General features: G+C 44.0%; 1 protein-coding gene across 2 annotated transcripts in view; it reads left to right on the top strand.

Annotated features, from left to right (window-relative positions):
• Window positions 1-18,170, top strand: part of PAK2 (p21 protein (Cdc42/Rac)-activated kinase 2) — a 19,418-nt gene extending 1,248 nt beyond the window's left edge. The window contains exons 2-14 of one of the 2 annotated variants that reach the window (XM_009996706.1): window positions 5,998-6,098; window positions 6,657-6,807; window positions 7,669-7,700; window positions 7,999-8,106; window positions 9,261-9,393; window positions 10,429-10,492; window positions 11,064-11,112; window positions 11,505-11,617; window positions 11,963-12,080; window positions 13,740-13,839; window positions 16,426-16,622; window positions 17,393-17,530; window positions 18,023-18,170. In XM_009996706.1, coding sequence (XP_009995008.1) covers window positions 5,998-6,098; window positions 6,657-6,807; window positions 7,669-7,700; window positions 7,999-8,106; window positions 9,261-9,393; window positions 10,429-10,492; window positions 11,064-11,112; window positions 11,505-11,617; window positions 11,963-12,080; window positions 13,740-13,839; window positions 16,426-16,622; window positions 17,393-17,530; window positions 18,023-18,109 — 1,391 coding nt within the window. In that variant the 3' untranslated portion in view covers window positions 18,110-18,170. Of the gene's footprint in view, window positions 1-5,997; window positions 6,099-6,656; window positions 6,821-7,277; window positions 7,296-7,668; window positions 7,701-7,998; window positions 8,107-9,260; window positions 9,394-10,428; window positions 10,493-11,063; window positions 11,113-11,504; window positions 11,618-11,962; window positions 12,081-13,739; window positions 13,840-16,425; window positions 16,623-17,392; window positions 17,531-18,022 lie in introns of both variants that reach the window. The other variant, XM_009996708.1, reaches the window with a different exon arrangement.
• The last annotated feature ends 2,032 nt before the right edge of the window (window positions 18,171-20,202 follow it).

Here is a 20,202-nt window from a genome sequence, read left to right as displayed (position 1 = left end):
CCCAGGGAGGCTGTGGAGTCTCCATCCCTGCAGACATTCCAGCCCCACCTGGATGTGTTCCTGTGGGATCTGCTCTAGGAGATCCTGCTCTAGCAGGGTGTTTGGACTGGATTATCTCCAGAGGTACCTTCCAACCCCTACTGTTTTGTGACTCTGTTATATCTTCTGGTTCTGCTCATGGCTTCCTGTGCCTTGTTGCTGATGTTCTGGGCAGGACTGATCCAGTTTTGCCAACACAAGTTTGCTTGTTTCCAGAGACTTTGCTCCTGTAGTTATTTATTCACCTGGCTGAGTATTTTCCCCTGGGCTGATTTTTACTTTTTCTCAGCTGTCCCTCTACAGTCATGCCTCACCCTGGAGACAAACACTAGAGCAGGCTTCCCTGGCTTTGGAATATCTGGCTTTCCATGATCTGGCACAATTTTGGCTCTGAAGGGAGGGTGTGTTTTCCATTTTTGGAGGATGGAAAGATTTGGCCAGTGTAGCTTTTGGAAGCAGAATAGTTATTTCACAAGGTCAGTTATTGTGAAATAACTATCCGGGGCTGGATTGCAGCAGTAGGAGTGGTGGGCTTTTTTACTGTCATGTCTTAAAAGTCCTAAGTCTGTACAGGTTGGTGACAGCTCCCCAAGAGTGAGACCTCAGGCCTCTGAGGTGGGTGATTTGGTGCATCTGGATGCTGTTTAGTGCCACATCTCTGGAGCAGGTTCTAGCTTAGTCCTTCAATGCTGAAGAAACTGGTGTCTTAACAATTGTATCTTTGGTCATGGGAGAAAATGCCTAGAAATTGTAGTGGTGAGTGGTGGAATGAAAATCGGGTGGGAGGATCAAATCTGTCCATCTTCAGACTGGGGGAATGGTCTAGGAGCTGAGATGGCACTTGTGAATTGTGCTGCTGTATTGATGTTCAGCAGAGCATTTGTGGCCCTTTTTTCAGACATGGATATATTGAATGATAGAATAATTTTTGTTGGAAAAGACCTTTAAGGTCACCAAGCCCAACCATTAACCCAGCCCTGCCAAGGCCACCACTGCCCCATGTCCCTCAGCACCACATCTACAGGGCTTGGAAACCCCTCCAGGGATGGGGACTCCAGCCCTGCCCTGGGCAGACTGGGCCAGGGTCTGACAACCCTTTTGGGGAAGAAGTTTCTCCTCATGTCCCACCTCAACCTGCCCTGGCACAACTTGGTGCCTTTTCCTCTTGTCCCATTCCTTGTTCCTGGGGAGCAGAGCCCGACCCCCCTGGCTCCAACCTCCTCTCAGGCAGCTGCAGAGCCCGAAGGTCTCCCCTCACCTCCTGGTCTCCAGGCTGGACACCCCCAGCTCCCTCAGCTCCTCACACTTGTGCTCCAGCCCCTTCCCCAGCACAGGAAAGTGGAACATAAACCCCACATGAAGGAAGGTTTTCCTTGCTCTGAATCACCAACACTGTGTCAGGCTTGTGTTGTGACATGAATTACGAATGCAGGTGGGTGCAGTGCAGCTGGAGAGCTCAGTGACATTTTGCAGCACCTTGACTTCCCCTGGGAAATCTCTTCTTTCCATCTTGATGGTGGGTTTGGTGACTGCTGAAATGGCTGGGGAGGTAGTTGAAGTCTAACATTGTAATGGTTCATCTGAAATGGCTTTGGAGTTTGGAGTCATAGAATCATAGAATCATAGAATCTTAGGGGCTGGAAGGGACCTCGAGAGATCATCTAGTCCAACCCCCCTGCCAGAGCAGGGTCACCTAGAGTACATCACACAGGAACTCATCCAGGTGGGTTTTGAATGTCTCCAGTGAGGGAGACTCCACAACCTCCCTGGGCAGTCTGTTCCAGTGCTCTGTCACTCTCACAGTAAAAAAATTTTTTCGGATATTCACCTTGAACCTCCTATGCTCCAATTTACACCCATTAAGATGTTCCACTCCCTTCATCATCTTCGTAGCTCTGCGCTGGACTCTTTCGAGCAGTTCCCTGTCCTTTTTGAACTGAGGGGCCCAGAACTGGACACAATACTCCAGATGTGGCCTCACCAATGCAGAATAGAGGGGGAGGAGAACCTCTCTTGACCTACTAACCACACCCTTTCTAATGCACCCCAGGATGCCATTGGCCTTCTTGGCCACAAGGGCACATTGCTGGCTCATGGTCATCCTCCTGTCTACCAGGACCCCCAGGTCTCTTTCACCTACACTACTCTCCAGCAGTTCAGCCCCCAACCTGTACTGGGACATGGTGTTGTTCTTCCCCAAATGTAAAACTCTACACTTCCCCTTGTTGAACTTCATCATGTTTCTCCCTGCCCAATTCTCCATCCTATCTAAGTCTCATTGCTTAAGCTTATTCAGACCACTCTGTAAATACTGATGTGTGTAAAATTTATGGGAATTAATCTGCATACTTGTTTAGCAACTGTCTGGTTACCTATTGATTATTGGTGATGCAAACTAAAAATGGAAGAAATAATTTAGGGATAGTATTAGGAATAAATTCCTCACTGTGAGGGTGGTGAGAGCCTGGCCCAGGTTGCCCAGGGAAGCTGTGGCTGCCCCATCCCTGGCAGTGTTGAAGGGCAGGTTGGATGGGGCTTGGAGCAACCTGGGCTGGTGGGAGGGGTCCCTGGCCATACAGGGGGTTGGAACTGGATGATCTTGAAGGTCCCTTCCAACCCAAACCATTCTTAGATACCATGATACTTTCATCTGAGAGAAGTGCATTCAAGAGAAAATGGTGTCAGTTTATCTTCTCTAGATGTTAAAAAAATGTTTGAAGATTTCATGTCCAGAGAGGTTTTACCATGTAGAAGGTTTAATGCATGGCAAGGTAATGTGGTCAGGAAGAATGGTAACTGAGTTATATGGCTTAAAGAAACTACCTGCAAGTTGTCTTTTTAGAATTGAAAAAAACCCCCACCTCATCAATTGGTTGACCTGCAGCAGGGACAATGTAAACATGCAAAGAAACCTTCTGGTCCTCAAGAGGGCAAAACTGGCTGTCAAATGTAAGCAGAATATAAATGGACATAGTGACATTCTGGCACTAAAACAATAGTTAAGTGTTAGTTATTTTGATCCTCAGCATGGCTGAGGTGCACCCCCACCAGAAATGACCATTTAAATGCATTTTCAAAAAAATTCTGCTGCTGGGAAATTTAACAGAAATACTGACTTCCTGACTTGATTTTAAAAAGTGAGATTACATCCAAAATAATCTGACCTTGGTTTTTTTTCCCCTAGTTCCATTGTTAAGGATAAATGAAGTGATAGTAATCTTTTTACTAGAGTACTTAATTGCCATGAATTTCCTTGGCTAGACTTCTGAAGTCAAATGAACCTCAGTGTGTTTTTGGAAAGCTTTAGAATAGTCCCCTAAAAGAAGAAATGTTTGTCTTCAAGCAGAACTTGTTGCAGGAGATGCTGTGGGGCATCATCTCCCAGGACCTGGGGTCATGCAGCTGATCACTGGATCCCTGGGTTGGTTTCAGTGTGGTTTCAGCTGAGGCTCAGTAGCTCCAGGTGTATCATCTGCAGTCATCAGTGCTCACAGGGGGCAGAGGAGGTGTGAACCAGCTCCTGGAATAGGGGACTTGGAACTTAATTAAGTTTTTTACTACAAGGATGGTGAGAGCCTGGCCCAGGTTGCCCAGGGAAGCTGTGGCTGCCCCATCCCTGGCAGTGTTGAAGGGCAGGTTGGATGGGGCTTGGAGCAACCTGGGCTGGTGGGAGGTGTCCCTGCCCATGCAGGGGGTTGGATCTGGATGATCTTGAAGGTCCCTTCCAACCCAAACCAGTCTGTGATCTACCTGCTATGACGACTGCTGAGGAACATCTGTGTTTCTTGCTTTGTGTTGGCTGGTGCAGAGCAAGGACTGCTGGAGGCTGGGTTTGCCATGCAGGAGGATGTGAGGGTGCCACCTTGCTGAGTACCTGAGGCTTCATGTGGGGGAGATAAGAGTCCAGTTGTAATCAAGGCACTCTCTTAATCAGACACTTACTCAGTTTGTGAAGTCCTGAAGGACCTTTCTCCTGGGAACAGGAGGACTTTATGCTGCTGTGGACCAAGATACCACAACTTCGATTCACTTGCTGGTTGAGATGAGCTTTGCCCTTTATGAAAGGGATTTCCATTTAAATACAGAATGATGTAAAAATCCTCAGGGCTTGAAAGGCAATGTGGTCCCACAGTGGCCTTGTTTGCAGAACCTCCAGCATGTCCTGCCAACACATGACTCACAGACCTGCCTCTTGACTGACTCTGTGTGTGTTTGTTTGAAGTGCTGTTCTGATCTGCTGCTCTTGTGGGCAGAAGAGGGATTTTTAGCCTTTTTTTTTTGCATAAGATGTGTGTATTTTTGGAAGGAGTGGGTTTATTTGTGCAGCACACGCCGGAGGGTTTGAGCACCAGCTCCTGTTCCCTACATGTCAAGTGCTCCTGAACAGGAGCCTTCTTGAGGAATAGAACTATTTTTTTTTTTCCCTCTTGCTTTCACCCAAACAACTGTAAGAGATTGGAAAGAAGCACCACTTTCCTGAAAGGTTTTCACATAAGCAAGTTTCTCCTGTCCTGTGACTGGATGATATTAGTGAGAACATGTGACAGGCTGTGTGCTTTTTGGCTCTGACCTGTGCAGCCATATTAAAGATATCCTGTTTATAATAGCCCTGTCTTTCCACTGCATTGTTCAGCTGGAGGCAGCCCACATGGCTTTTCATTTGGAGGTATTGTCCTTAGCTCCCTGTCCTTCCTCTCCTGCCAGCATGAGGGGATTTCAGACGGATCCTCTGGCTCCAAGCAGCACGATCTATATTTGCCCCATGGTCAGTAACTTTTTTACCATGTAGTCACAAAAAGGGTGCTGCTTTAACTGCTCTTTTTTTTTTTTTTCTGGACTGAAAAGACATGGCTTTTATTTTTAAGCTGAGTTTAAAACCAAAGCAAACCAGCTTTTTCTTTGGACAATGAAGTGGTGATGAAGTTGGGTTGCAGAAAGCTGGGCTGCTTTCCTTGGTGAGCACTGGGACATCCCTGCTGTCCTCCTGCACACTAGAATCAATGCAGCTGATTCAGATCTATTCTCTTTGAGCCCACAACCATTCCCAGGGTCACACATGCAGTTTTCTTGGTATCAGGTTAGATATGCTCTGCAGCCTGCTGTGAGATCAGGCCTGGAGCATCATCTTTCTACCTGGAGAGCAAACTCCTCTCCTCTGGCAGGGAGAGCAAGGAGGGTTTTGGTTTTGTTTTGTTTTGTTTTTTTTTTGCAAGAACAAGAGAGTTCCTGAAACCTTCCAGCTGAACTCCAAACCTTTTTCTGAGTAAAGGGGACAGAATAGTGGATTTTCTACTCAATTACAAATTGTGTTCCATCTTCTCTTTGTCAGAAAAAAATCGAAAAGCAAAAAACCCCAAGCCCTAGGCATTGTTACATATAAATTTAGTTGGATCTAGGTTGGATTGTACACATGGTCCTTTTCATTATCTATTCCTGCTTCTGGTACTTATTATTCTAGCCTTTTTTTTTCCCCTTTTAATTTAAAATTAGGTAATTGCTCTGAGGCTATAAACTCTTATCTTCATCACAGGAAGTCTTAGTTTGCATTAATTACCTTGAATTGAAGCAGTGAGGCAACTGAGTTTTAACTGTCTTTAGGGTGAACTTGAGGTTGAACTGAACTTGTCTTCAGTGTTTTTCTTAATCCATATTAAAATGTCTTTTTTTTTTCCACTGTAAACTCTCCATATGTTTAATTTTCATATGCTCCTTGCACTCTGAGGCTCTTATTCTATTATTTGCTTCCAACTGTAGTAGAAATTGTTTGAATGGAGCAAGTTGTGGACTCTTACATGGAGTCTATGCCAGCTTGAAAACATCAAATCACTGTTCTGCATATGCAGACACCTCCATCCAGTAATGGTTGCATTCATCCTAACTGTTGGAATGCTTGGATTGATTCAAGAGACAATGGGACTTCAAATCTCTGCTCAGTATGTATTTTAATCTCTTTTTCAGGAAGCAAGAAGAAGGAAAAGGAAAGGCCAGAAATCTCCCCCCCATCAGATTTTGAACATACCATCCATGTTGGCTTTGATGCTGTGACTGGAGAGTTCACTGTAAGTACACCTGCCTGGTGGGGCTGTGCTGCAGTGAAGCTGTTGGGGTGTTTAAGGGTGAAGTGTGAGCTAGTCTGTTCATTTTCCTCAAAGAAGCAATTTTAGTGTGTGTTTGTACAGCCTGTGGAGTGATGAGACTGGGACCTCTTAGTGCTTCTGCACTTCTGCTGAAGTGCTTCAGCAGTTAGATCTGCTGCTTTGTGTCACCTGGGAGGGCCTTCCTGGAGAAACCCTCTGTCATTAGTGGGTAACACTGCTTCAGTTGGGTGCTTTTGTGTTCCTTTTCCTTACCTCTGACTTAATACATCTGGAAGAGTTGAGTGGTGTGTGGGCACAAGGAGCTGGAGCCACTGAGTGCTTGGGATACTGAGCAGCCAGGAGGGATTTCAGCTGTAGCTTGATGTGTGTTCTGTTCTCTGGACATGCAGCTCCTTGTTATAACCCCACATTACCTGTTTATGTGTTTAAGGCTGCAATGCTTTTGATAAAGAAATTTGTTCTGTTTTTTGCCAATCTTTCAAATCCTAGAAAGGTGCTTAAAATAGCCTGTCATTTCAGGGAATGCCAGAGCAATGGGCTCGGTTGCTGCAGACCTCAAATATCACAAAACTAGAACAGAAGAAGAACCCCCAGGCGGTACTAGATGTGCTGAAATTCTATGACTCCAAAGACACAGCAAAACAGAAGTATCTGAGTTTTTCTGCTCCAGGTGAGCTTCAAGTGTGTGCAAGGGGATGTTGGAAGGGGAGCTGGGTATTTGGAACATAGTCTTTCTCTGTTTTAGAATAGTAAATCACATTCAGATGTTGGAAGAGCAAGTTTTGCTTTTCAATCAGGAACAAATATTCAAAGATGGATTTAAAACTTACTAGGAACTGGTGTTGTACCATTGGTTTCCTGTTTTAAGCAGAGAGGGGAAAGGATAATTCAAAAGAGCAGCCAAAATGAACTTCAACAAGCTGTGTTTACAAAGCTCTGAGACTGATTAATTGGTTTTGTGCTGCAGTCCTTGGTTCTGTCTGTGGCCAAAACAACTATCTGTGAACTGTGAACAAAGATGCAAAATAAGTTGTGGCTCCTGGGTTGGGAGCTTTGTTGGGAGGCTGAGAGGATGGTTGCCCTACAGACATGCAGTTTTATCTAGTTTTATTCCAAATTATTGCTGAAAATAGCAATTAGTAATAGCAGTAAGACTTGGTAATAATCTCATCCTTGATTCAAGGTACCACTAAGGGAACAGAAATACCATTTAGTCCTGATTTCACAGCCCAGTAAGACAGAGCACAAGGGTGATGAGCAGTGCTCCATTTGGCAGACTTTGGGTACTCAAGGGAGGTGAAGAGCAAGTTGGGAAACAGTGGGTTTGACTGCCCTTAGGAGAGGATTTTAGAAACTTAAGTTCCTTCTGCATGATCTTACAGCAATATACTGGTTCCTCTCATTTTTGACTGTGAAGTTTTGCTTTCTGAGAGGTGAAAAAAGTCTCCAGAGTCATCTGTGTTCTCTGTAAAGTTCACTTTTTTATGATTTTTCTGATGATTTTATATATTCTGCTGTTTGTCCTATTTAGAAAAAGATGGATTCCCTTCAGGAACACCAACGGTGAGTGGGTTTTAATATTCTTTGTATCTTCTTGTATATTCAGGTGTTCTGTATTTATTATACACTGAATCTTGTAGTATAAAACAGAGGGTGTTTTTTGTGGGATAAAAACATCAACTGAGGGGACAACAGGGCATATTTCAATGGAGTGACAATATATTAGTCTTGTAATAAAATGTAAGAGGGCTCTTAAGCCACTCAATGTATCCTTTGTTTTCAACATCACTAAGAATGTTTATCTTCATGTGGGAGACAATTTTGTTTACTACTATTCTTTTTTCTTTGGTCAAAAATGTAGAGCAATGCCAAAGGTTCAGAGCCATCAACAGCTGTGGCAGATGATGATGAGGATGATGAAGAAACTCCTCCTCCTGTTATTGCTCCACGACCAGATCACACGAAATCGGTGAGCAGCTGGGAAATGTACAGAGCAGACCTGCATTCCACTTGTTCTGCTTTCTAGCAAATAGTTTGATTTGTGACATGAGCTGGGTTGTTGGGAGGTTTTTTTGAGTTTGCTAAGAAAAAGCCTAATTTCTGGATACCAGTTGGATCAGAAATCCTGAAGTTGATGGTCATTTGCTTATTGGCTTATGTTAGACACCCATCTATGCTTATCCTTCCACCCCTACCTGCAAGGAGGAGGCTTGTTAGTCCTAAAAAAATACAGCTATTTTCTGTACCTTTCCTACAAGTGTAGGGCATTTAATTTTCTTTATTTGATGGTGAACTGATAGTCTTACCAAATATATTCCCTTAGACCCAAAACTATTAATTTAAAATTTGGAAGCTTATTTAACTCACAAACTCATAAGCATTACATTAAATGCTGAAGAAGTTGGCGTTTAAGTTTGTTGTAGTAGTCCAGAACTACACACCTTGTCAATAATGTCTCCAGCTCATTCTTTTGACCCTTTGTCCATTTTGCAGCTCTGCCCATTTCCTCTTGCCTCAGAAGCACAAATGTGAATTGTGTCTCTTTTTTAAGTGATGCTGCTGTATAATTGGCCACTAAACATGTCAAATGTGACAGGTCTACAGTGGGATGTTTCTAGGGTAGCTGTGGATGTCTCTGAACATCCGCATGAATTTTTAAGGAGGAAATTAAGTAAAGCTCAAAGAAAAATCCCCAAAATTGGAGGTGGCTGGGCAATTCCAAGAGTCTCATGGTGAAGGAGGAATCTTTTTTTTCCCTTTTGATCTTAGTTGATCTCACTATTGAAGAGTGACTCCTGTTCTGTGCAACTTGGAAATGGCAGAAATGAAGTAAACAGATGAAAGGGCCCCTCCTGTTAATTAGAAAGATGAAGCAGGTAGAAAACCCCTCAAAAGTGGGGAAATTAAGAGTTCGTTTCCTAGCATCTCTGCTCAGGAGATGCCTGGATCGTTGTTTCAGAGGTCAGCAAGGTTGACAGCATCACTTGCTGGACTTTGCTGTTTCTCAGCTCTAATTTCTGCCTCCAGCCTCTCAGGCAGATCAGTGCTTAGGGATCTTGGAAGAAGTGATTTGTTTTCAGCTGCAGGTCAATGACTGCAAAGGTGGATGGTCTCTCCTAACAGATTTATACCCGGTCTGTGATTGACCCCATCCCTGCATCAGCCGGTGACACTTCTGTTGACAGCGCAGCAAAATCGGGTGATAAGCAGAAGAAGAAGACCAAAATGTCAGATGAAGAGATCATGGATAAACTACGTAGGTGGTTTTTATTTCAGAGAAACAAAGGCTGTAGGACTGGGGGGAGGAATATGAAGCTTTTGCCCTCATCCCTTGGTTTTGTGGAAGGGTTGTGTGATGGTTGTGCTTATCATAGAATGATTTGGGTTGGAAGGGACCTTCAAGATCATCCAGTTCCAACCCCCTGCATGGGCAGGGACACCTCCCACCAGCCCAGGTTGCTCCAAGCCCCATCCAACCTGCCCTTCAACACTGCCAGGGATGGGGCAGCCACAGCTTCCCTGGGCAACCTGGGCCAGGCTCTCACCACCCTCACACTCCACAATTCCCTCCTCATGTCTCACCTCAATCTCCCCTCTTCCAGTTTTCATCCCTTCCCCCTTGTCCTCTCCCTCCCTGCCCTTGTCCCAAGTTCCTCCCCAGCTTTCCTTGGGCCCCTTCAGGCCCTGGAAGGTGCTCTAAGGTCTCCCTGGAGCCTTCTCTTTTCTAGGCTGAACACCCCAACTCTCATCCTGTCTTCATAGTCTGTCTTGATTGATGCTGTGTCAGACAGTAGCTGAGAGAGCTGCATTATGAAGTTTTTCCTATTTTTATGCTTCAGAACCCATTTGGGTAAAAAAAATAAAACTAGAACTTTTTTTTAATTGAAGTTCAGTTGTGATAGCCTGCATCTGCATGTATAATGCAACCATAATAACAAAAACTGGTTACTTGTTCTATAATCAACTTGAAGCTCATTTTTCAGGATATTAATGTTTCTGTGCTTAAGTAGAGAACTAACTAGTTTCTGGATTAGGCTAAGTTAATGGCTTTGTCATAACTTCATACTGGGTTTTGGTGCACAGGGGACTATCAGTAAATTGAGATACTAGGGGAAATAACACAATATGGCTCATTAGAAGAACTTAATGGTTGGCTGAAATTGGGCCACTTGCAACTGGAACTGACTCTGGAAGCTTTGTGCATCAGCCTTTCCTACTTGAGTTGACCCACTCTTGAAGGTATCTACTACACAGAGGGATTGACTTTGTTGTTTCGGTTTGTTTTTCCCAGGCACGATTGTGAGCATAGGAGATCCCAAGAAAAAATACACCAGATATGAAAAAATTGGGCAAGGGTAAGTGTTCACCCCCACCTTTACTCTCAGTGTTCAGAGCAGTGGACTGGTCTCTGGTGCTGTTGTGTAGCTGCTGCCAGCTGAAGCAGGCAGAAATGTTGGGTAAATAGATATTGAAAACTGTACAGAGTGGTGGAAATCTTGCATTGTGTCTTTTACTGCAAAAGTAGAGCTCTGTAACTTCTCTCTGGGTGTATCTATCTAGTCCTCTCCTGCCCTGTAAGATGCATTCACCTGTGTTGTAATGTGACTGTTGAATAGTATGAGGGCGCTTCAGAGGGTTCTCTGTGTCCCAACCTAACAGGGCTGCCTAGACTAAGTTATCCCTTGGGCTCAGGCATCCTGAATTGAGTTCAGGAGGCACTGCTGTTGTCAGATGAGAGCATGAGAAGTTTGCTTGGTGGGAACTGACTGGCATCTGTGTGATGCCACTTACTTTGAATAGCCTTCTTTTTGCTAAAGCTCTTGCAACATTGAAAGCTGCCATGATTCTGTGTTTGTGATTTGTCTATTAAGCTGCATGTTTGTTACACAAGAGAAGATGCAACTGACTGCAACATTTTCTTCCCAGGGCTTCAGGTACAGTTTTCACCGCTATTGATGTGGCAACAGGGCAGGAGGTAAGATTTCTGTGTTCATTGCTTTTCAGTATAAGTATTTTTCTCTATCTGGGAAGAATGAATGAACTGGATTTCTTTCTGTGGTTCCCATCTCTGATATCACCTCTTAGAATTATGTTTGTCATAGTAATTGTAACAGTCTGTGCCTTGTTCTGTAATAATCAGATGATGAAAGCTACAAATAGAGTTGTGTCTTTCCAGTGAAAAGCAGAGGGAGTGAGGTGTTCCGGAAATGGGGTTTGGAAACAGTTTATCTTTCAATAATTGTGTCTTTGCACACTTGTTTTCTAGTCCTGTCTCAGTAGGGGGTTCACTTTTCACTGTATGAAGAATGAACAATAGGTTTTGATCCTGTGGTTTGAGTGATTGCTGTTTTATTTTGCCCTGTGCAGGTTGCTATTAAACAAATAAACCTTCAGAAACAGCCCAAGAAGGAGTTGATAATTAATGAGATCTTGGTAATGAAGGAGTTAAAGAACCCCAACATAGTCAACTTCCTGGACAGGTAAATGCAGACAGCTAATTCCTTTATTCCCAAGGGTTTCAAGAGGTTATAACTTGATATACTTACACAGACCAGGGCTTCCTCTGCCCAAGGGTCTTGCAAGCAAATGAAACTGTATTTTTTATATTATAAAATCATCTGTTATAGGGGATGGTCTTGAGGATTCAGTAAGAAGGCTGCTGCTGTCATGAAGGCAGTGATGTGTGTGGCTCTCAGATACAAACTCTTTTTACTGTTTATCTTAAGGTGCTTATGAACCGTTTCCTTGACCAGCTCTCACCAGACGTTTTCCAGTTCTCAGTCTCTTGGTGGCAAACGGGCCTGCTTTGTGTTTTCTGTTTGTAGTTACCTCGTAGGAGATGAGTTGTTTGTGGTGATGGAGTATCTAGCTGGAGGTTCACTAACAGATGTGGTCACAGAAACATGTATGGATGAAGCACAGATTGCTGCTGTTTGCAGAGAGGTGAGTAGGAGGTGATGGAGAGAGGAATGAAGGTGCATTTTGTTCCCCTGGGTTTTATGCTCTCCTTAGGTCAGAACTAATTGCAGCCACTGCTGGTGGAGCCATTGGGTTAAGAAGAATGAATGACACCGAGAGCAGAACCCAATATTAAAATTACATAAAACAGCAAAATGAGTTTAACTCAGAAAATGAGGGGTTTGCAATTTATGACATAACTTAGATGCTGGAAGGAATGTCTTTTAAATTAGACTAAAAAAGAATATTCAAAGGCACCAAGAAGAAAACTTAGTGTTCATATATAGGTAAGCTAGACAGTAGAGGTGGGAATATATTTAAAAAATAAGGAAAAGGAAAAAATCCTGAAAGCTTTGGAGTGTTTTCCAGAAGAAAGAAGGGGAGCTGTGTTTGCTGACAGTGTGAAAGTGGGGTGATGAAACAGGAATACTTTTAAGAAACATGTACTAAAATAAAGGTGCACTTGAAGCAGACTATCTCTTTCTCCTTCTATTAGTGGGTGAAATCTATAGTTCTGTACCAGCTAAGCTTTCTTTATGGCTTTCTCAGAACAAATAATTCTCCAGAAGTTTGCAGTTGGAATAATTGAAAGATTCCAGTAAGATTTCAAGTTGGAAGAGTTAAAAACTGCTGACAAGGCAACTTCCCGGTGGTTTCTGCCTCGAGTCAGAGTGTTGGCATCCAGCTCAGGCTTGATTTATGATGGCAGAGGGAGAAGTAATTGTATTATCTGCTGTGCAGGAGAAATGTAGGCTTTTTCAAACCCTATTTGACTCCATCAACATGACATCTGCTTTTGGTGACTCACCCAAAGGGAGGGGATGTTAACATGCCTGGACAGGTAGTGGTTTCTAGAGAAACCAGTGCTGGAAGCAGAGAGCTGAAAGTAACTATATATTGTAACAGTAATTAACCTTCCTGAGGGAAAAATATAATAGTGAACTGTTGTGCCTCATCAAAACTCTGCTGCCCAGTAGGTTAGATAAGCTTTGTGCTGCAAATCCTTGCTAAAGCAAACCCAAAACACACAAACCCACTGGAGGCCACATCCAAGTTGCAAGTGATAAATGTTCTGTTTCTACTAAAAGAGAAACAAATCTTGGGGGTTTTTGCCTGTTATTCTCAAATAGTAAAAGTAAATTTCCTGATGTTTTTAGGGAGAAACTTAGGGTGAAAGCTTTTAATCTAAAACTAGTACTAGTGACTTTCATCAGGAAGGTGTTTTGCAGCCTTCACTGTAGGAGAAGCTGCATGTGTGTTGGGAATGAAGTGTCACCAGTTTCTCTTGGTGAGACTCCAGGCAGAAAAGCTCTCACTTAATCCTTTATGGTTCCTCTGGAGAATCTGGAATGCATCATAATTAACATCTGGGACTTCTGAGAGCATCTTGGGTGATGTGGAGTTTAATTTATGGGTTTGTTAACAGAGAAACTCCATGGTTAGATGATTTTTGACCTGATGAGATCTGGGGAGGTGTTGTTTTTTTTTTCTAGCACAAGAGCTTCCTCTGCTGGTTATTTTAAATAATACTTGTTGTTTTCCACTCGGCACTAGCTGAGGGTGTATGTTGCTTTTGAATTTGTATTCAGATACAGAGATTGTGTTTCCATATGCTGACCTGTTTTTTTTCTTTCTCCCATCCAGTGCTTGCAAGCCCTTGAATTCCTACATGCCAACCAGGTCATCCACAGAGACATTAAGAGTGACAATGTGCTGTTAGGAATGGATGGATCAGTTAAACTAAGTGAGTACCAGCCAATTGTTTCAATATTCCCTTTTTCCTTGCCCAGTATGACTTGATGAGTGAAAATCAGTTGAATGAGAAGAGTTGGCAAAGAAATGTTGAGGTGAATTTTTATCAACCAAGTAATAGAAATTCATTCTGGGTTATAAAATGTCAAAGTCATGGGTAACAGATGCTGAAATTCTGAGGGCCCTGAGACTGTGAACAGGCAGGATGTTGAAACAAACCTGTTGCCACAGGAAGATGTTGGTAAATGTGAAGTAACTGGCACCATCCAGTGAAGCAAAGACATCACTGATTGCAAGAGAATGTTGCAGCTGTAACTGCAGTTGCTATTTTAGTCTCTTCAAATTGTGCTGACTAGCTTCTAATGTTTTGCCCTTTTCATTGGAAGGTCATTAAGAAGAAAATTGCACATTATTAACTATTTATATTGCAGTCTAGCCTTATGCTGCATCTATACTGAGTCTTCTTTTCTTGGACTGAAAGTGTAACGTGCTTTCATTAATATAGTCATGAAATGGCAAAAGAAACTACTTGCTTTTGAGGTAATTTTTATGCATGCATGGGCTTGCATGCAGCAAGTTAGTTTCTGGTGTGTGTAAATGTGTTTGGCAGGAAAAAAAATGTGAAACCACTTGAAGAAGCTGCCAGGATTGTTGAGAGAGAGAGGTGCATTATCTGATTTCATGGTATGTAGGAATGTGCAAAGCATAAAGTGACCAAAGAGTTAAGGAGTGGTGATTTTTACAGTTGGGTAGGGATTGGAAATGTCATGAAAATGTATCTTGGCCATATTCCTTAGAGTAGATGGTTTGCAGTTTGTGGATGAGATGGAGTGTGAAGGAAGATGAGAAGGAACTTGATTTGCTCCCCAGCATTATTGGATGCACCACTTGCTCACATAGGAGAGGTTTGGGGTTTTTTTAAGGATGTGATGTGTTTGTGCACAAGCTGGGTGGACTCAGAGGCTGAAGGTAAGTGAAACAGTTACAGCACAGGATGTGGCTGAGAGGAGCTAGCTGGAGAAGGCTCTAAAGTTAAGAGCTGTCAAAGCAAAGCAGAATAGCAAAAGGTTTAGCAGCCTATGGAAAGAGGCATCAGCCCCTGGAGGTCTTTGGGGAAGCATGAGAAGGCTGGAGAAAACAAGAGTCAGCTGTAAAGATGTCTTCTATGAAGGGGAGGTACTGTGATCAGTGCTGAGACTAGCTCCTCTTTGGCTGTGTGCTTGTCAAGTTTCTAGCAGTTGTTGAGGGCACAGAGTAGAAGAAGTTGCACCTTCTTTTTCAACCTGTGCCCCTTCTCTGAGGGACTCTGGCTCTGGGACCTGGTGACAGGAGATGGATGAGCTCCCAGGCTGTCACCACCACAGGCCTCCAGACACTGCTGGCTGGTGAAATTGCATCCTACCTCTTGCCTGTCTTCTCTCCTGGTGGTGGCATGGTGCTGGAGGCCTTGCTGGTAGGTCAGCAGAGACACAACTGCTGCTCCTCTGGTGTCCTCACTGAAATCAGCTGTGCTTTGAGTGGAGCCTGGCACTTGGATAAAGGCCAAGAAGTGCTGGTGAGGAGCTCAGTGACTCCCTTAGGTTGGATTGCTTGGGTTTTTTATCTTTTTAAGGCAGCATTTTGACAATCAGGGTGGGGGTAGCTCTTTGTTACATTGTCCTCTTAGTACATCTGAGCACTTCCAGGACTCTCTTGTCAGCTCTGTGTGGCGTAACACTTTCCAAATCAACTTGCAATTTTAAATTCTCTCTTTCTCTCTCTCTTTCTCTCTCAAACTTAGTGTCAATGATAAGGTAATATCTGTCTCCCGCCTTAACTGTGTTCTTATTGATGCTTTACATGCCTGGGAAGTGGGAGTGCTGCAGCTGGATAAAGTAACATGATGGAACATGCATTGCTGCTGCACCTGAAGGCTATAGGAATAGGTGACTTTTCTTGTTTTCTTCAGTGTGGTTGTTCTCTTCAGTAGTTACCTTGTGGAAAGGTTTGTTTGTCCAGGCTCCTTCTGCTGAGTAGCACTTCACTTACCTGAAGCCTTGTTTCCGTGTCTCTGTCAGCTGTAGTACCTGTATTTGGTGGCCACATTGCTGTGAGATGTTGACCTCAATAGCCACCCAAACCAAACCTGTTTAGCAGGGCAGAAGCCATGGTTTGTGGACTGATGTTTTCGAGTTCAGCCGGTGTTAATTCACCATGCACACAACACTTGCCTTCTGTGTGCTGCTTGACGAGGTTTCTTTTGGCTGATACCAGTCTAGGATTCTTGAAGGAAGGACTGGGCAAAATGTCATTCTTCTGCAGGGTGATACTTGAGTGTCCCTTGTCCAGAGGACAGAAAAAGCCTTGTCTTCATTCCACAGAAGTCTGCCCTGCTCAAACACTGCCAAGTTTTGTATCTTTATCTTGCACGTTGGATTTTGAGAATGTAGGGGAGGGGGAGGAGGGGGGAAAAAAAGACACCCCCCCCATACCTCTCAAATGTAGAGGAATAAAATATATGTCATAATAGAGTCTCCTAGGAAGGGCACTTCCCTGGGGTGCAGGAATTTAACTGTGTCCCAATTCTGTTGTCCCGCAGCCGACTTTGGTTTCTGTGCTCAGATCACCCCCGAGCAGAGCAAGCGCAGCACCATGGTTGGAACTCCTTACTGGATGGCTCCTGAAGTGGTCACAAGGAAAGCATATGGCCCTAAAGTGGACATCTGGTCTCTGGGCATCATGGCCATTGAGATGGTGGAAGGAGAACCTCCTTACCTCAATGAAAATCCCCTGAGGGTAAGAAGCCCGTGACGTGGTCAGTGCTGCTTGTGGGTGTTTGCCGTGGGAATGTTGTCAGGAATTGTTCATTCCCAGTATCTGCAGTATAAAGAAAATGAAATGGGAGAGCTAAGGAGCCAAGAAAATTGCTCCAGAAAGAAGACAGCTGTCTTGAGTTTGCAGTCAGCTGTACCCTGATTTTTTCTGTTTAGAAGATCAGTACTTGCTTGTAACCGAGACACAGAACTTTGAACTTAGTCTTCTGTGATAGTTTAGAATCCCAGATTGGTTTGGGTTGGAAGGGACCCTAAAGATCATCTAGTTCCAACCCCCTGCATGGGCAGGGACACCTCCCACCAGCCCAGGCTGCTCCAAGCCCCATCCAACCTGCCCTTCAACACTGCCAGGGATGGGGCAGCCACAGCTTCCCTGGGCAACCTGGGCCAGGCTCTCACCACCCTCACAGCAAAGAATTTCCTCCTAAAAGTTTAGGCAAATTAGATCCAATAGGTTATAAAAAATGCTGCATGTGTCAGAATCTGCTCTTTTTCTGCCAAGGTAAGTATCTGTGTCCAAAAGATTTTGAGTGTCACTTTGATATTGGCAAGAACAGGTCATGACTGCCTGTAATTGTGGCATTTTAACAGATTTTCATCTCCTCAGGGAGAGAAGAATTAGGTTGCAGAGCCCTTTCTCACCTAGACTGAGGGATTGCCACTGGGCAGGTCAGTTTGGCATCTTCTTTTAAAGACCTGGCTTGATGATACAACAATATTCCTCATTTCCAGGCATTGTATTTGATAGCAACTAATGGCACACCAGAGCTGCAGAACCCTGAGAAACTGTCCCCAATATTCCGGGATTTCTTGAATCGATGTTTGGAGATGGATGTAGAGAAAAGAGGATCAGCCAAAGAATTGCTACAGGTGAGTGTCAGCTTCTTCTCACAGGTACAGGAGCCATGAGTGAGGTCAACCTGTGAGAAACCACTGGAGGCTGGTACCTGCTTGTTGGTTTTCCTTCTGGGAACTCCAGTGGAGAGCAGTTGGTAGGAGCTAAATCTTCAGAGATCCTCTCAAGTCTTCCCATCTGTCCATTCTGCCACTGCTAAAAACTCCCACAAATCACAGGCTTCCTCTAACAGAGCCATTGAAGTGAGCAGAATGGGCCTGATAGAAAATGTTGGAGCAGGAAACCTCTTTGGAGTATGAAAACACAAGGCCTGGTGAGAAGGAGGAGGAATGATTGTCAGGCTTCAGGTGCTCTGGATCTGTCCTCTTCAGGAGCTGGGGCATTGATAGCATTCCCATTGCTTTTCAAACCTCAGGATGAAAAGGGCTGTGGAGATTATGGCTTTTAGTGGCTTTTTAAACCATGTCTTGCCCTAAAATTGACTTTTTTCTCTCTCTTCTTGGCAGCATCCCTTCTTGAAACTGGCCAAACCTCTGTCCAGCTTGACACCACTGATCTTGGCAGCCAAAGAAGCAATGAAGAGTAACCGCTAACATCACTGCCACAGCCTTCATCCTTTGTTTGTTTCTATTTTACAAATCTTTATAATATATGGAATTGTTACACTTCTGGGGGGTGGGAAGGGGTTTCGTGGGGAGGGGGGGAAAAGTCTGCAAAAGGGAAGAAACTCTCATCCAGAAGACACCCAAAATAAATGGTGGTGACTCAAGCGATTCCTGTCTGGGGTCCAGAAGGAATTGAGGACTGAATTACTGGCCTTTTTTTGTCCTTTTTAAAAAACAAAAAATCATGTTGTTTTCTTTTGCAGACAGCCCAGAAATGCCACTTGTTGTGCCCAGGGTTTGAAGGGTTTGTAATGACTTTGCTGTAACAGCTCCCATTCATTGTACCCCTCTGGGTACTTCCAATACTTGAATGACAGATTCAAGCTTTCAGAGAGCAGTACTAATGTTACCTGCTGATCTCTTCTTTCACTCTCTTCTTCCTCCCCTCTACCTGGTTACTTCAAAAATCACTCTTGGAAGCTCCCATTTGACTAGATTTATGGCAAGTGTGACAAATGTGAAAGTACATCTTGCCCCTCTTTGATGGATTAGCTGTTGCTGTACTGTAGAATTGACAACTTGGCTACATAAGAAATTGTCATGTTCTTGAGATGTTCTTGGCTTTGTCAAGATGAATCTGGAGGGAAGGGGAAGAGAAGGATTCAGCTGTTTCTCATATATGTGCTCTGTGGACTTTTTAATCAAAGATGTGGCCTCTTTGTAGAAACTTCCTTATTGGTCAAGTCTTTGGATCTCAGTGTATGGATGTGTGTAGGTAGGGGTCAGATACTTTATTTATGATCAAATGATCAGCTAGAGTCAGGGCAAGAAAAAAATTCCAGCTGTCTTCCTGTCTGCTCCTTTTCTTTTTTTTTTTTCCCCCATTAGACTTGCTGGCCAGAAGCTTAAGGGATAATGTGCTTGATGTGGTGGGTGGTTCAAAAACATGTATCTGGGCTTTGGAAGTTATGCTGGTGCCTTTGACTTTTTTATTTTACATTTTCCTTCTTTGTATCAAATACATTTTTGTATATGTTGTAATTTCCCCCCCCCCAAGCAAATAATGCATCAGCCTCTGGAGTTGTCAGGATTTTAAGTATTAGAGCTATTCTTTTCCAGTTTAGTCTGTGCTCCATTTGTACTAATGACATCAGAAGAAGAAATGGTCAGATCTGAGGACACTGAAGATACAGGCTTTTAAAAATATTGACTCAAACAGAAGATGATGAACGCCTGGAAATGCCCAAGTGCTGTTCTGAGAAGATGAAGGCTGAGAGAGGAGAACAGTGTCATCAGACACTCGTGGGGCTTATTGGACTGACTGGTGCCAGGCTGAAGAGATGGGATGTGTTGTCACACTGATCCTTTCTCACTAAAGACATTGGACCAGCTGAAATGGCTGAGGTCAAACATTCAATGCAAGCAAAAGTGCCTCCCTCTGCAAGACAGTGAGCAACTTGAGCAGTTGGGTTCTTAGGGTGTTACCAGGGGCAAGTGCAGAAGAGCCTGTGCCCCGGCTGCTTCTGGCACTGCAGTCTGTGCATTTCCACTTCCCCAGCAGCCTAACCAAGAGCCAACTGGATTTACAATGTGCCAAATGATTCTGTGAAAGAATAACTGTTACTTTGGTGGGGTTTTGTTGCATTCCCAGTGAGGCAGGAGCTGGGACAGAGAGAGGGTTATGGCCGGGCGTGGACGGAGGACCCTAAATCAAAACTTTTTGCACACTTTTTAGCAAAGATTGCTGGCAGAAGAGTGTTGGTGTTGGTGTAGCAAGAGAGCTAACTGTGCTTTGGGGACTGGTGGCCAAGGTAGGAGGGAATCAGCTTCCTGGAATAGAGGAGGTTATTTGTGTTGCTGGTGGAGGAGAAGCAAGGCTAGGGCCTTGCAGCCTCTGCTGCCCCTCAGAGCTTCTAGGACGTGCTGTGGTACCACCAAGGGGTCTGTGGTGCAAGGCCTTGCAGTGTTGCAGCTCAGCTTGGCTTCTGCTCTGGAGTGGCAGTCATTTCTGTCAGGTAAATGATGCTAACTGCTCTGGCACAGGAAGAAATCCTTCTTAGCTGCACGTGTCAGAGCAGTTA

This window comes from Chaetura pelagica, unplaced genomic scaffold (genome assembly GCF_000747805.2).
Source record: "Chaetura pelagica isolate M959 unplaced genomic scaffold, ChaPel_1.0 scaffold264, whole genome shotgun sequence".
Taxonomy (NCBI): domain Eukaryota; kingdom Metazoa; phylum Chordata; class Aves; order Apodiformes; family Apodidae; genus Chaetura; species Chaetura pelagica.
This window is presented reverse-complemented; position numbering and strand designations above follow the sequence as displayed.